Source organism: Muntiacus reevesi, chromosome 5 (genome assembly GCF_963930625.1).
Source record: "Muntiacus reevesi chromosome 5, mMunRee1.1, whole genome shotgun sequence".
NCBI classification, from domain to species: domain Eukaryota; kingdom Metazoa; phylum Chordata; class Mammalia; order Artiodactyla; family Cervidae; genus Muntiacus; species Muntiacus reevesi.
Genome location: NC_089253.1, coordinates 37,464,571 through 37,479,655, shown reverse-complemented (window position 1 = coordinate 37,479,655; position 15,085 = coordinate 37,464,571). Strand labels below are relative to the sequence as shown.

General features: G+C 45.5%; 1 protein-coding gene across 1 annotated transcript; it reads left to right on the top strand.

Moving 5' to 3' along the window:
- Window positions 1-8,675: 8,675 nt before the first annotated feature.
- On the top strand, window positions 8,676-14,671 carry LOC136169283 (pregnancy-associated glycoprotein 2-like). Its single transcript, XM_065937070.1, has 7 exons — window positions 8,676-8,816; window positions 9,620-9,737; window positions 9,836-9,954; window positions 11,124-11,323; window positions 12,173-12,292; window positions 14,180-14,324; window positions 14,411-14,671. Exons 1-7 carry the CDS (start codon window positions 8,676-8,678, stop codon window positions 14,669-14,671), a joined length of 1,104 nt encoding a protein of 367 aa, XP_065793142.1.
- Window positions 14,672-15,085: the final 414 nt, after the last annotated feature.

The following is a 15,085-nucleotide window of genomic DNA, read 5'->3' as shown; positions in this document are numbered from 1 at the left end:
GTTCACATTTATACAACCTTTCTGTGTTTCCTGTCTAGAAAAGATCCTTTAGCATTTGTTGAAGAGCTGGTTTGGTGGTGCTGAATTCTCTCACTTTTGCTTGTCTGTAAAGCTTTTGAATTCTCCTTCATATTGGAATGAGATCCTTGCTGGGTACGGTAATCTAGGTTGTAGGTTATTCTCTTTCATTACTTTAAGTATGTCCTGCCATTCCCTTCTGGCCTGGAGGGTTTCTACTGATAGATCAGCTGTTATCCTTATGGGAAATCCTTTGTATGTTATTTGTTGTTTCTCCCTTGCTGATTTTAATATTTGTTCTTTGTGTTTAATCTTTGTTAATTTGATTAATATGTGTCTTGGGGTGTTTTGCCTTGGGTTTATCCTGTTTGGGACTCTCTGGGTTTCTTGGACTTGGGTGGCTAATTCCTTCCCCATTTTAGGGAAGTTTTCAACTATTATCTCCTTGAGTATTTTCTCATGGCCTTTCTTTTTGTCTTCTTCTGGGACTCCTATGATTCGAATGTTGGGGTGTTTCACATTGTCTCAGAGGTCCCTGAGGTTGTCCTCATTTCTTTTGATTCTTTTTTCTTTTTTCCTCTCTGCTTCATTTATTTCCATCATTTTATCTTCTACCTCACTTATCCTATCTTCTGTCTCTGTTATTCTACTCTTGGTTCCCTCCAGAGTGTTTTTGATCTCATTCATTGCATTGTTCATTTTTAATTGACTCTTTTTTAAATTTCTTCTAGGTCTTTATTAAACATTTCTTGCATCTTCTCAATCTTTGTCTCCAGGCTGTTTATCTGTAACTCCATTTTGTTTTCAAGATTTTGGATCATTTTTATTATCATTATTCTAATTTCTTTTTCAGGTAGATTCCCTATCTCCTCCTCTTTTGTTTGACTTGCTGGGCATTTTTCATGTTCCTTTACCTCTTGGGTCTTTCTCTGCCTTTTCATCTTGTTTATATTGCTGTGTCTGGAGTGGCCTTTCTGTATTCTGGAGGTCTGTGGTTTCTTTTTATTGTGGAGGTTTCACCCAGTGGGTGGGGTTGGACGATTGGCTTGTCAAGGTTTCCTGGTTAGGGAAGCTTGCATCTGTGTTCTAGTGCATGGAAGTGGATTTCTTCTCTCTGGAGTGCAATGGACTGCCCAGTAATGAGTTTTGAGATGGGTCTATGTGTTAGTTATGACTATGGCAGCCTGTAAGTGGATGCTCAGGGCTATGTTCCTGCTTCGCTGGAGAATATGCATGGTATGTCTTGCTCTGAAACTTACTGACTCTTGGGTGGTGGTTGGTTTCAGTGTAGGTATGGAAGCTTTTGAATGGTCTCTTATTACTTAATGTTCCATGTAGTCAGGAGTTTTCTGGTGTTCTCAGGTTTTGGGCTTAAGTCTCCTGACTCTGGATTTCAGTTTTATTCTTCCAGTAGTCTCAAGACTTCTCCAACTATACAGCACTGATAATAAAACTTCTAGGTTAATGGTGAAAAGATTCTCCACCGTGCGGGACACCCAGAGAGGTTCACAGAGTTACATGAAAAAGAGGAGAGGGAGGAGGGAGATAGAGATGAGCAGGAGGAGAAAAAGGGGGACTCAAGAGGAGAGAGACAGATCTATGCAATTGTCTGTTCCCAAAGTGTTCTCTGTAGCCCACACACCCACAAAGATTCACAGAATTGGATTGGGAAGAGAAGGGAAAAGGAGGAAACAGAGGTGTTCTGAGGTAGAAAACGGAGAGTCAAGAGTGGGAGAGAGTAATCAATACCCTCCTGAGTAAAAATGGGAACTGAATATTGGCTTCTTAAATGTCCAAAATTTATATCACATACTGAAAAACCAAGATTAAAAATCTAGAGTAGAGGTTAGACTCTTAAAAATACAATGTTAAAAACAAATACAAAAACAGAAAAAATTTTAGAAATATATATGAAGTTTGGTTTAAAAATAGGGCTTCTTTTTTTTTTTTTTGCAAGGTTATAGTGAAATGAAAATGAAACTTAAGGAGTAGTAGAGGAGTAATAGAGGACTTTAAAAGAAAATAAGGGAAAATGAAAAAAAAGAAAAAAACAGGAAAAAAATTTTTTTTCTAACTAAAAAAATCATAAAAATATATGAAAATGAAATTTAAGGAGTAATGGAGGAGTAATAGGGAATTTTAAGAGAAAATGAAAGAAAAAATAAAAAAGAAAAGAAAAGAAAAAAATTTTTTTTAATTAAAAAAAAAAAGTAAAAATATATCTAGGAATTTCTCTGGAGCTGTTGCGGTCAGTGTGGGTTCGGCTCAGTTTCAGATAGCTCCTCGTTCCAGCTTACACTTCTCGATATCTATAGGCCCCTTCCGGTGTAGTCCGTGTTATCTACAGAGATTTTAATCTGTTGCACTGGTCCCTTCTGAAGCGGTTCCCTTTGTTTATTTGGCTTCTGTTTGCCGGTCTCTTCAGTGCCTAATTTCCGCCCTGACACAGCTCGGCAGAGGTGGTCTCTTGTTCAGGTTCGCTAGTTCCGTCGCGCTGCGTGGGGGGGAGGGGAGTGGCTGTTTTCCCCGTCTACACTGCTCTGGGTCTCGGCTGCTCTATATGGAGCGGGCCGTGCATTGCGTGCGGTTCCAGTTTCCGGGTACTTCACAAAAGCGTGGACTCGGTTGCGCCTGCATTTTGTGCCTTCCCCGGTCTGAGCAGCTCAGGCAGACAGGAGCTTGATGGGCCCACTCTCCCCAGGTGTGGTGCGCCTTCTCCCCTCCGCGGCCCCAGCCTTAGTTTCTGCCTGTGCAGGTCGGGTTCCTGCGCCCTGTGGGGCAGGAACCCTCCCAGCGGATGTCGACCATCCAGAATCTCAGGAGGTCTTTGGTTAGAAACTGGAGGCCTGTTTGCAGTGTGGTAGGGGATGCTGTCTCTGGGGCCGAGTTTTCCCCTTTCCCCTCCTCCCTGCCTCCTGCCTCCGGCGTGGCTGGGCTGGTCCACAGCCGGCTAGCTCCTCTGTACTTGCTCAGACCCTTTGTTCTGCGAACGGCCGGCAGTGTGTTCCGGCCGGTTAATTTTCTCTCTCTCTTTTGCTGTCCCACAGTTTAAGTTGGTATCTCACAAAAACTCCCTCCGATTGCCCTCAGGGCACTCAGGCCCGGTCTTTACCCTAAACAATGCCGCCCGCTCCTCTCCTTTCCGCCCCCACTTGCTGGTGGCGGATGTGGGCGCCTGGGGTACTTTTCTGCTGGGAGTTGCTTTTAGGCACATAATCTGTGGGGTTTATTTATTTATTTATTTACTTTCCTCCCAGTTAGGTTGCCCTCCGAGATTGGAAAACTTCCCCCAGACCCGCCAGTGCGAGGGTTTCCTGGTGTTTGGAAACTTTCTCTATTAAGACTCCCTTCCCGGGACGGGTCTCCGTCCCTAGCTCTTTTGTCTCTCTTCTTATCTTTTATATTTTGTCCTACCTCCTTTCGAAGACAATGGGCTGCTTTTCTGGGTGCCTGATGTCCTCAGCTAGCGATCAGAAGTTGTTTTGTGAAGTTTGCTCTGTGTTGAATTGTTCTTTCGATGAATTTGTAGGGGAGAAAGTGGTCTCGCCGTCCTATTCCTCCGCCACCTTGGCTCCTCCCCAGGGAAGTTTCTATGTGCCACACCTCAGACCAGAGGCAGTCATATAAATAAATAAATAATTAATTAAAAAAAAGACAATATACATGTGTGTGTAAGAGCAACATCTATAGGTAGGCTTCTGGCCCTTCTTTTTAAAATCTAAACAGGTTACCTGGGAGTCCTGGAAGAAGTCTTGAAACTCCACTCTATTTACTTTGGCTGGAATAACAGCTTAATAGGTAGCCCTGTTCATCTCAGGCTGAGAAGAAGCTCTAAAATTCTTCATTGTCTTCTTTGATAGATAAGACACTTCAAAATGACTTCTTTGCAGGTTTGGTTTGGCAGCCAAGATGTTTCAAGGCATTGATCCTATTGGGGAATTATATCAGATGCTCAGCCAATGAACATCAATAAATTTGTTGGTTTCTGTGGCCCTGGTGATCTTTCTTCACAAACGGATGGAAAAATAACATAGTTAAGATGCATTCAGTCTCTTTTTCAGTCAGCTCACATGAATTGAATCCCCTCTCTGTCTGCTCTCTATTCTTACTTCTAAGCCAGAAATAAAAACCTGCACAAACTGCAGGGTGAATGAATCCATCACACAGGTGTTGGAGTTTGGCGCCAATAGTTTGACTCACATTATGGTTTTTGAAAAACACACAAACAAAAAACCAATGTAGTAATTCTTACTAAAATTTAAGATCAGGGGATTTTATGTAAATATCCAGACTTCTGACTTCTTTTGGAAACTTGGCCAACTAGCCTGCTTTCCAGCATGGCAGCCTCTGGTTGGAGCTGAGGAGAGGCTGCCCTAAGTGGTAGGGTCTGTGCGGCCTTGTGTGCAGGACGCCTGCCCAGCCCTTCCATTATTTCTCTTGCCTCCTGGGTCATAAGTTTTTGAGAACTCCTCTAGACTGCTAACTTCCTTTAGAGAAGGGCCAACTGTGTCTTACTGGACTTTGACTTCCAAGCATCTAACCTAGACCCCGGGTCTAAGAGTTAGAACCAGACATGGAACAACAGACTGGTTCGAAATTGGGAAAGGAGTACATCAAGGATACATATTGTCACCTTACTTTTTTAAACTTATGTGCAGAGTACATCATGCAAAATGCTGGGCCAGATGAAGCACAAACTGAAATCAAGATTGCTGGGAGAAATATCAATAACCTCAGATATGCAGATGATGCCACCCTTAAGGAAGAAAGCAAGAAGAACTAAAGAGCCTCTTGATGAAAATGAAAGAGGAGAGTGAAAAAGCTGGCTTAAAGCTTAACATTCAAAAAACTAAGATCATGGCATCCAGGTCCACCATTTCACGCCCAATAGATGGGGAAACAATGGAAACAGTGGTAGGCAATTTGGGGGGTTCCAAAATCACTGCAGATGGTGGCTGCAGTCATGAAATTAAAAGATGCTTGCTCCTTGGAAGAAAAGCTATGACCAACCTAGACAGCATATTAAAAAGCAGAGACATTGCTTTGCTGACAAAGGTCCATCTATTCAAAGCTATGGTTTTTCCAGTAGTCATTTATGGATGTGAGAGTTGGACCATAAAGCTGAGCACCGAAGATTTGATGCTATTGAACTCTGGTGTTGGAGAAGACTCTTGAGAGTCCCTTGGACTGCAAGGAGATCCAACCAGTCCATCCTAAAGGAAATCAGTCCTGACTATTCATTCGAAGGACAGAAGCTGAAGTTGAAACTCTAATACTTTGACCACCTGATGTGAAGAACTGACTCATTGGAAAAGACCCTGATGCTGGGAGATTGAAGGCAGGAGGAGAAGGGGATGACAGAGGATAAAATGGCTGGATGACATCACCAACTTGATGGACCTGAGTTTGAGCAAGCTCCAGGGGTTGGTGATGGACAGGGAAGCCTGGGGCACAGCAGTCTATGGGGTCGCAAAGAGTTGGATGTGGCTGAGTGACTGAACTGACTGAACTTAACGTAGGCCCCAGCCTTCGTATATGTTTTTTGGATGATATAAAGTATTTGTGAATGCCAGCATCACATTATTTCCAATACTGAAACCGTGCAATTGTAATACTACTGCTTCAGGCTAGAACTTTGACACAGACTGACATGAAAGGTGCCCCTGATCTGTGCCAGTGCCCCACTACCTAAAGTCACTTGTAAGTCATTGCACTGCACCAAAAGTCTTCACTTTGCCATAAGACTTCTTTTCCTCTTGCAATCTCCTCTCCGAATAAGGACAGTAATGCACATCTCATCTCATGAAGTTGCTAGGAAGACTACATGAGGTCACAAATGTCTAGCACAGCCCCTAGAATTAATTTTTATCAAGTTCTTAGCATTTTTTTTGGTCTCCAGGTGGCAAGGGTCTCCACATTCCTAGTTAGTCTATGCAGCTCAATTTGGTTTTTCATTCCAGCATGTAGGAAGAGGTTACAGTGGAAAACCTTGTATTCTGAGAATGTTCCAAGTCCATAATTAACAGGCACTGAGGGAGGTAAAGATTTTATCAAGGGTTTTGTTTTCTTATCATATAGAGATGCTTCCAACAGATTATAGAGCATAAAACTAGGTGATCATTACCACCACTCCCGTTTAGAACCTGCCCTTTTCTGAGCTCTTGGACCCAAGAAGGAAGCATGAAGTGGCTTGGGATCCTTGGGCTGGTGGCCCTCTCAGAGGGCATAGTCATGTAAGTACAGGTGCCGAGGTCCAGCCCCAGCAGGATCCAGGGGGCACCCTCAGGATGAATGGCATCAGCGAGAGAGAGAGAAGACACGTGAGACCAGCCTTGATAGGGTCAAGTCTGTGAGGGGGGAGAGAGAGAGAGTGAGAGAGAGAGAGAGAGAAAGAGAGTGACCAGATGGGGGGTGCAGCAGAGTCTGGCAATGCTTTATTTTTTACCGTGGCTTTTATACCCTAAATTAGTACATTAATAAGGGGAAGATAGTTTAACATTACATCAGCTTGTTCTTCAAGAAACCAGGATGTTTTCTGCATACTTCTTTGTTTGTTTATGAGGGTCTTGTACATTATCTTCTAGCCTTGGGGCCTATTAACATTTTATGCAAGTCAGGAGAATGTAAACCTATTTTCTGTTTCTATGGTGACCTTAACTGAAAGGTAGCAGTCTCATAGGGCAACAGTACAGAGTAGAAGTATAACCTTGTTAACATAAAAATTAATCCTTCTGCAGAAGTTGTCAGTTGAGTTTATCTAAGACGTTTACCCCAGACTGACTCTGCGACTTTGGTGAGGCAACCTCTGCCTAGCACTCCTCGCTGACAATTAACAACCATCTCATTGTTACCACACTAGGGCTAAGCTCTTATTTCTCTAGATCTTCAACTATATTAACAATGGTTTCTATAAAACCTTAGCACATCTAAAGCAAAAACACAGCAAGCAAAACATAGCAAGCAACTGTTAACCCAATAGCTACTTTTAGAATAATTTTTCTTGTGTTTTCTAATAGGGCTTCCTCACCCCCCGAAGGGCTCTATGTCTGTTAGGGCCTTTATATGATCAGGTTCTTTATGTTATTTTATGATTAGGGTATTATAAGCAATCATGCATATTAGTACCAAGGGCATAAACGCATTTGCCAAACAAACTAAAATACCAGCAAAGGAATTTAAATTAAAACACTCCTTCCACCCTGGATAATCTCATAAAATACCACCACCTGGGAAACTTATTGACTAAAGTTCTAAATTGATTCTTATTTGGGAAGAGATCAGGAAAAGCCTTCTGCCTGTGTCACAGAAATTAGGGAGTAGTCTATTGAGGCAGGCATCAGAAAGACAGATATTATTTTTAAGGTGAGCGCCGGGGGCAGCTTTTCAAAACCCCTGAAAACCTGATCCGCCTTGCCTATCAGGTTTTCTCCCTCATGACCTTGTTGTGGGTAGGGTCTCGTGTGTTGGCTCCCGGCATACAGGGATTGTACATGGCATCATCTCTCTTTCTTGGCTTTTTCTTGTCTTCCTCTTCCACTCATCAGGGTTAGAAGGGAATGAAATCAATCCCTGACAGTCCTTTTTGTTTCTTTTCTGTTTTTTTTTTTTCGTGGCAGTCTTAAAGTTCAATTCTCACTTATTGATGAGTACCTTGCCATGGGCACCATGGGGCCCAAGGGTTTTGGGGTAAGCCTGCAGGGTTTCACAACTAGGGGGGGGTCCAGTCACATCATGACCTAGATGAAAATGGCACTCCTTGGAATTGTTCAGTGTACAACCTGTGCAACTGTAAGTGTGGTCCTGTGTAATAGCATTTCTCCTGCATTTGCTTCTTGGTCTTCTCTCTGCTTTCTCTCTACTTGTGCATATATGCGTCTGTTTCTTCATCTCTGTTTCTCTCTCTTTTATCTCTCCATCTCTTTGAATGTCTCTGTGTATGCAGAACTCTGCATTTTTCTTTTCTTTTATTCTTTTCTATTTTGATTCTTCCTTCCTTCTTTAGCCTCTTAACTTCCTTAATTTGTTCTCCATCTCTTGGCATCTTCTCTCAACCTACTCATCTGCTTGAACCCTGGAGAAAGAAAGATCAGGAAGATTATTCCTAAGCTGTTTTACTTCCAAAAGGCAGTGTGATCACAGCCAAGTTACAAACTGCCTGCATTTTAGATTTCTAGCCTGTAAAAAGAGTATAATGATCCTTCCTCTGCCTCCCTCTCAAGAGCTTTTATGAGAAAGATACACTGGAATGGCCACAACAATGCTAATGACCGTCACTGTTGAGACATCCTATGTATCAAGTACATTATATCCATCTATATAATGGATATGTCCATCATATAATTTCAATTAATACAGAAAACATTCTATATGGGGGGTGGGGATTATTACATTCTACCTTTTTACTAGTGAGGAAACCGAGACTCCTAATGGTCATATGCCTTATCCAAGATTACATGACAGAACCTGTATTCAGACCTAGGTTTTTGCCATGGTCTTTCCCTGGCATCTTGATAATAACATGACACTCACAAAAATGCTTGGAAAATACACAGTGTCATTACAATGCCAGGTATGACAGTCATACTATAACATGGACTTCTGACTGCTGCCTCCTCTTTGTTTTCTCTTCCTCATTGCTCTGTGAAAGAATCCCGCTAATGAAGATGAGCACCATGCAAGACACTCTCAAGAGAAAAAACTCGATAAACAGTTTCCTGGAAGAACACACTTACAGCCTGTTCCAGAATTCTGCTAAAGACAAGAAATTCTCTACACTTCCCCTGAGAAATTTTAAGGATGTGAGTGTATTGGGAGGATGGTGCTCCCCAGCGCCCCCTGGTTCTCTGGCCTAGTACTGGGGCTCATCTGGAGGTATCAGGTAGGATGTTGGGGTTGGGGCTCCTGCAGGAGGCAGAAACACTGTGGGAACAGGGACCCCGTTCCCCGAGGAGAAGGCATTCTCATCCTCAACTCTTGCTCTGTGGTGACCGGGCCCAGCAATGACCAGGTGACCGTTAAACTCCCAGATCTGTGTTAAAGATATTAGTTTAAGTAGATTTTTCTTTCTGAAGGAAGTGAGTCATTGAGTTATAGATGAAGGCTCAATCCTGGCTGATCAGAAGATCATTCAAGTGTGAAAGCCTAGGCAGAGCATGTTCAGCTTCCGTAGATCCAAGGACAGTGGTTAAAAGTTACTGAGCCCCCATGACATGTGATGCCATAAAAATCTAACACTATATTTACTGTTACTGATTTGAAAAAGAGGTGTCATCTCTTCTTCAAGAATGCGCAAGAGAGGCACACATATCAAATGAAAGGGTCACCTGCATGCTGTTGATCGAACATGGTTTGAGATTAGAGTGAGTGATCTGGGGTGACCTAGGAGGGTCCCCTGGAGAAGGAAGTGCTCATGCTAGATACAAAGAGGAGACTGGAGAGCTTCTCAAGTGAAGGTCTGAGCAGAGGCTGTGATGTGGGGTGTTTGGAACATGATAACATGATGTCAGGAGACAAGGAGCACCCAGAGGGTTAGAGTGTCTGAGAATTGGGGGTGGACACTGCAGCCAGGCCTGCCCTAACCTCCCCTCCATGGTCCCTATAGATATTCTACTTTGGAAAGATAAGCATTGGAAGACCCCCTCAACAGTTCAGGGTCCTCTTGGACACCAGCTTTGCTGACCTCTGGGTGACCTCTGTCTACTGCCACGACCCAGGCTGTAGTGAGTACCATTGCCCTCCCCTTGCCCATCTTGTCCTCCCCTTTCACTTCCTTCTTGGTTCTTGGCACATGACATACCCTCATCTTTTGTGTCTGCAGGTAAACACAAACACTTCGACCCTCGTGAGTCTACCACCTTCGAGATCACAGACCGTCACATGAATCATCTCAATAAGTTTGGGAGGATCATGGGGTTTTTTGGCCGTGACATTGTTCGGGTAAACTGGAAACAGAAGCAGAGTCAGGACTGGCCCTGGGAGCAACCACTGCTAATAAAACAGATGCAGGACCAGATGACAGGGCTCTTCCTCCCCAAAGTCCCTTAGATATTTGAGGCCTATCCCAAATGGCCCTGTCCCTAGGGAGACAGCACCCTTGCTAACAGCACCTACTGGAGTGGCCAACCCAGAGAGGGGCTTGGGCTCTGGACTTGCAGCGCCTTTGCCCTTGAGCAGCTCAAGGTTCATTTTGCTGGGAGCAGGGAGAGATGGGGGAAAACCACCCCCTTTTATCTTCTCAGAATGTGCTGGGCACTTTCATGATAATCGTTATTTAACCCTACAACAACCCATGCAGCAGGTACTTTGATTCTCTTGATGATACAAGTAGGGGAACTGAGGTGCAGAAAGCAAGGGCCTTGCAAAGTTCACACATGTGGTAGGTGGTGGAGTTGGGCTGGCCAGTCAGGACTCAGGCATGTGTCGGATATTTGGGGAGAGGATAAAACTGATCTGGAGCCCCTAGGGGGCAGCCAAGGGCTTCAGGTATCCAGGCAGAGAAAGCAGGTGGGCACACACATTGGAGGAGCCTGTTCCAGTTCTCACTCTAGGGGGCCTTTGAGAGTCAAATAAAAACTATGGCCCGCTTCCACCAAAGTGCCTGAGTATTTTCCCATTCTATCTTGCTCTCTCTCACACACACACATACACATACACGTACATCCCCAAAAGCCTGTTTTCCAAGCAGAGTTTTCATAAAAACCTAGCCAGCAACCTTGTATAACAGGCTTATGTCTTCCTGGGCAGATGTAGAATCCACGATGCATTGCAATGAATTCAGTCCATTTCTGTTATGAGATCACAGTGATGCCAAAGAGAAGACTACCCTGCTCTCTACCCATTTTGTCCTCAGGTGGGAACAATTTGGTCCTGTCCTGAGCATGAGGCCAATTTGACTCACTCAGATGGTGTTTGCAGGACAAGCATGTGTTGTTAAAATCCACATCCCCACACCAATGGAAACTGAGTTCCTGTCCCAGCTTGATCTAACCATCTGAGATCAACCCAAGACACAGCCAGGCCTCAGTTCTTCTCTGCAGTGCTAATGGCATCTCCTCCCCAACCCCACTTCCCAATCCTTTATGTGGGAACACTCTCCTTTCCCACAGATTGGGAATGTTGTCGTCAAGAACCAGACTTTTGCCCTGAGCCAGAGGCAGACGAGCAAGATCCTGCCATGTGTACCTTTTGAGGGAATCCTGGGTTTGGGCTACCCCGCCCTTGCCACCGTCGGGATCACCCCTTTCTTTGACAACCTGATGCAACAAGGAATCATTTCTGAGCCTGTGTTTGCCTTCTATTTGAACACGTAAGTCTTAGCTGGACAAGCCCTCTCTTCAGATTAGTTTTAAGATGCTTGCACTTGCATAAAACATTATAGACCACCTGATCCAGAGGTTTCCTGATAGTCTGGCCCAGGAGAACTATGGCCTTAGGGCCCCACCTATCCCCACCACTGGCTTTTTGTAAATAACATTGTATTGGAACAGAGTTGTGCTCATTGGCTCAAGGGCAGCAGCTTGGTCCAGGCAGATGGAGGGAAGGGGGAGAGCAATGGAAGGTGTCAGGAAATAGGTTGGAGAAAAAGGCAACAGGATTTGCTGATAGATTTGATATGGAAAAAGGAGAGGGATGGCAGGAATGTTTCCTCACTCAGCATTTCACCGGGAGCCCAGGACTAGCTACAATTTGCAGGAACCAGTGAAAAATGAAAATGTGAGATCTGTGAGCATGAGCCCCATGAACGGCTCAGGTCACAGGCCAGTGAATCCAACGCTGGGTGAACCTGAACCTATGCTTTTAGCACCCCCTGGCCTGAGCTCTTTTGAAGAATGATAGTTTAGACAAGGGGAAGCTAGAGTCCTCCTACAGGGAGCCTCCAATGTTATCTTTGAGCACTCATGGCACTAGAGGGGACCAGGCTCTCTTCAGAAGGCAGGGTGGTCAAAGCCCGGCCAGGCTGCCCAGCTTCTAACCACTTCTGTGCCTCTGATTAGCCAGTGACCAACCTTGGTCAGGTTCTCAGTCCCTACATGCCTCAATTTTTGCATCTGTAAAATGGGGACAGGAGTAGCACCTCTGATGTGTGAATAAGCACAGCCCTCAGTCATTGCCTGGCATTACTTTCCTCCAGTGACACTCCCGCTTCCTTCTCCAGCAAGAAGAAGAAGAATGGCAGCGTGGTGATGCTTGGTGGGGTGGACCATTCCTATTACAAGGGAAAACTCAACTGGATACCAGTGTCTGAATCTCGTTACTGGCAGATAACTATGGATCGGTAAGCCTCTTCCTCTAAGGGCCACCCCAAGTGATGTTACCACATGTGTACACAGACACAGGCAGACACACACAAATGCATGCACAGACACACAGTCACACAGTTATATTCTCCACCCATAGAGACACACATATAGACCCACACTGACACACACAGAAACACACACATAGGCACACATATAAACATGCACAGGCACATGGATCCACACACACAGAAACACACAGACACACTCAGACTTGCACATGAACAGACACAGAAATACAGAGATACACACACCACCCATAATTGCCCCAGGACTCCTGATCAGGGCTCTGACCAGGGTCGTGACTAGGGTCCAAGTAGATATGTGTAGCCCTGGAAGGGGTGTATCTACCATGCTGTGAGGTGGGGAGCGTGGTTTGAGGACCCTAATATGCAGTGAATAGAGGATTAAGGAGAATTTCACCAACCTGAACAGGGTTGTGATAAGACGCCTGTAGCTATCTGAGACTGAAGGGGTTCTCAGTACACAAAATTGCCAGTTTAGCCATGGACTATACAGTCCATAGGGTCGCAAAGAGTTGGACACGACAGAGTAACTTTCACTTTCATTTTCACTTTCATAAACAAAGTCCTGGACAAACCCAGGAAAACTAGTCTCTTTAGGGAGAAGCTACCTAGCAGTGGAGAGGGGTTGGCTGCCTTCGTGTCTTTTATTTTGACTGTATTTTCCAGAGTACAGGCTTTCTCTAGTTGTGGCGCATGGAGGCTTCCCTAGTTGCAGTGTGAGGGCTTCAACTGTTGTGGACCATTAGCTCTAGAATGCCTGAGCTCCCTGTTTGCAGGCCTTGGGCTCATCAGTTGCAGCATGCAGGCTCTCTTTGAGCTATTTGAGCTTAGTTGCCTGGTGGTATGTGAGATCTTAATTCCCCAACAACCCGTGTCCCCTGCATTGGAAGGGCAATTCCTAACCACTAGAATTAGTGGTTAGGGAAGTCCCTGTCTGCATTCTTGAGACCTAAAAGCAACTCACAGAAAGAAACAAACCACCTAGCCATAGTCACCCACTCCCAACCCTGGGCACACAATGGGGCAGGGGCTGTGACTGAGAGAATCAGAAAGCTGGGGTCCAGGAGTGGCATGAGAACAAGTGGCAATAATGATGGGACTCTGGGTGATATCCTCAGAATAAAAGCTTAGGTACCCTTTGGAGGTCCCCTGAGCTAACTCAGGCATTGCCTGGCAGGGGCCTCAGTGTCAGTGTAAAGGGGTGGTGCGGGGAGACACCCACTCCCAGGGCAGTCTGGTCTCCCCCACCACCAGTCTGAGCATCTGCTACCTGGGGGAACCTCCATCTTCAATGTGTGAGTTGACCCATTATTGGCTAGATACAGGTGTCTGTATCCAGTTGCATTTTTTCATTCATTTGTTCCACAAGTGCCAGGTTCTCAAGGGAGGCACTGAGGATACAACTTGCCGTACATCTAGTAAGGCAAACATACATGGAACGACTCACATACATAGTGATTTACCACTTTGGTACGTGCTAGACATGAGGAAGGGTCTACAGAGACTGAGCAAGACCGGAGCCTGATCTAGTTCAGAGCGAAGACTTCCTTGAGAACGGGATAGTTAAGCTGGAACCTGGAACATGAGGACATATGAGCTATACAAAGGTAATGGGGGTTTTCTAGGAAGGGCACCAGCACAAGTCCATGACTTGAGGTAGGAAGAGCCTGGTGCATGCAGGAACTGAAAGGAAGTCAAAGAAGGTGATGTGCGCAGAGCAAAGGGAAACAGAGTCAGGGCAAGAGCTGAAGGACTGTTCTGGAGACAGTCAAAGAAGGGGTATTCCTGGGGGAGACCTCAGAGTGACCCTGGCGCCTGCTTTGTCCCACTGTCTCCCAGGATCTCCATGAATGGGAAACTGATCGGTTGTTCCAATAGATGTCAGGCCATTCTGGACACTGGGAACCCATCCGTGTGTGGCCCGACAAGACTGATCACCAAGATTCAGAGACTCATCGGCGCCAGGCCTTCCAAGGGTTGCCGGGTAAGGATCATGTTACAGGTTCACTCCAGGGCTGCCCACACAACAGGGATTTGCTGGGCTGACCTCTCTCCCTTTTTCTCTCACAGGATTTGATTTCACGTCGCGTCAATACTACAATCCCTCCTGTCGTCTTCACCATCAATGGCGTTGACTACCCAATGCGCCCTGAAAACTACATGTTGAGGGTGAGGGGCCAGCCCTGGGGGCCGGTTCTGAAATCTGGGACTTGCAGGAACCCTTGGGCTGCTGCCGAGAGGACAGCGCCCTCTGCAGGCCCAGTTGCACCATTACAGATGCTGCTGAACCCTGTGGTTGGGCCAGTGCCTCCCGCAAAACCAACCACGTGAGAGTAAAGGGCAATCTGGGACATCCCTCCTTCTGAAATAAGTGTAGAGACACCACCCGTGCTGGCACGGTGGGAGTTAAAGAAAAGGGGAACATTAAGGGTCTTTGCCCTCACAGACCTTCAGTTCAACCAGAGACCCCAGATGCAGAAACATGGAAAGTCGTCTCTAAGCAATCCCTGAAATAGACTGTGTGACAAGGGGGATTGGCTGAGGACAGTCCCAGTGTGCTGTCCCACCATAGTGTTTAGCAGTCTCCCTTCCTATCTCGAAAGTGTCCAGATTGGGATGATAAATTACATGATTGCCTTAATCCTTGGCTGCAACTTCCCCTTGCTAAGCCCCAGGGCCTCCTCTGTGAGTTGGGGTACTGACTGCTCTGTGGGGAGGTTGGATGCTAAGGTGAATAAAGGGTGC

Excerpts from the sequence above, each read along its gene's own strand:
- LOC136169283 (XM_065937070.1), top strand. The coding sequence starts at position 8,676 with ATGAAGATGAGCACCATGCAAGACACTCTCAAGAGAAAAAACTCGATA. Across the intron at positions 8,817-9,619 it reads CCCTGAGAAATTTTAAGGAT|ATATTCTACTTTGGAAAGAT; the intron begins GTGAGTGTATTG and ends TGGTCCCTATAG. Across the intron at positions 9,738-9,835 it reads CTGCCACGACCCAGGCTGTA|GTAAACACAAACACTTCGAC; the intron begins GTGAGTACCATT and ends TTGTGTCTGCAG.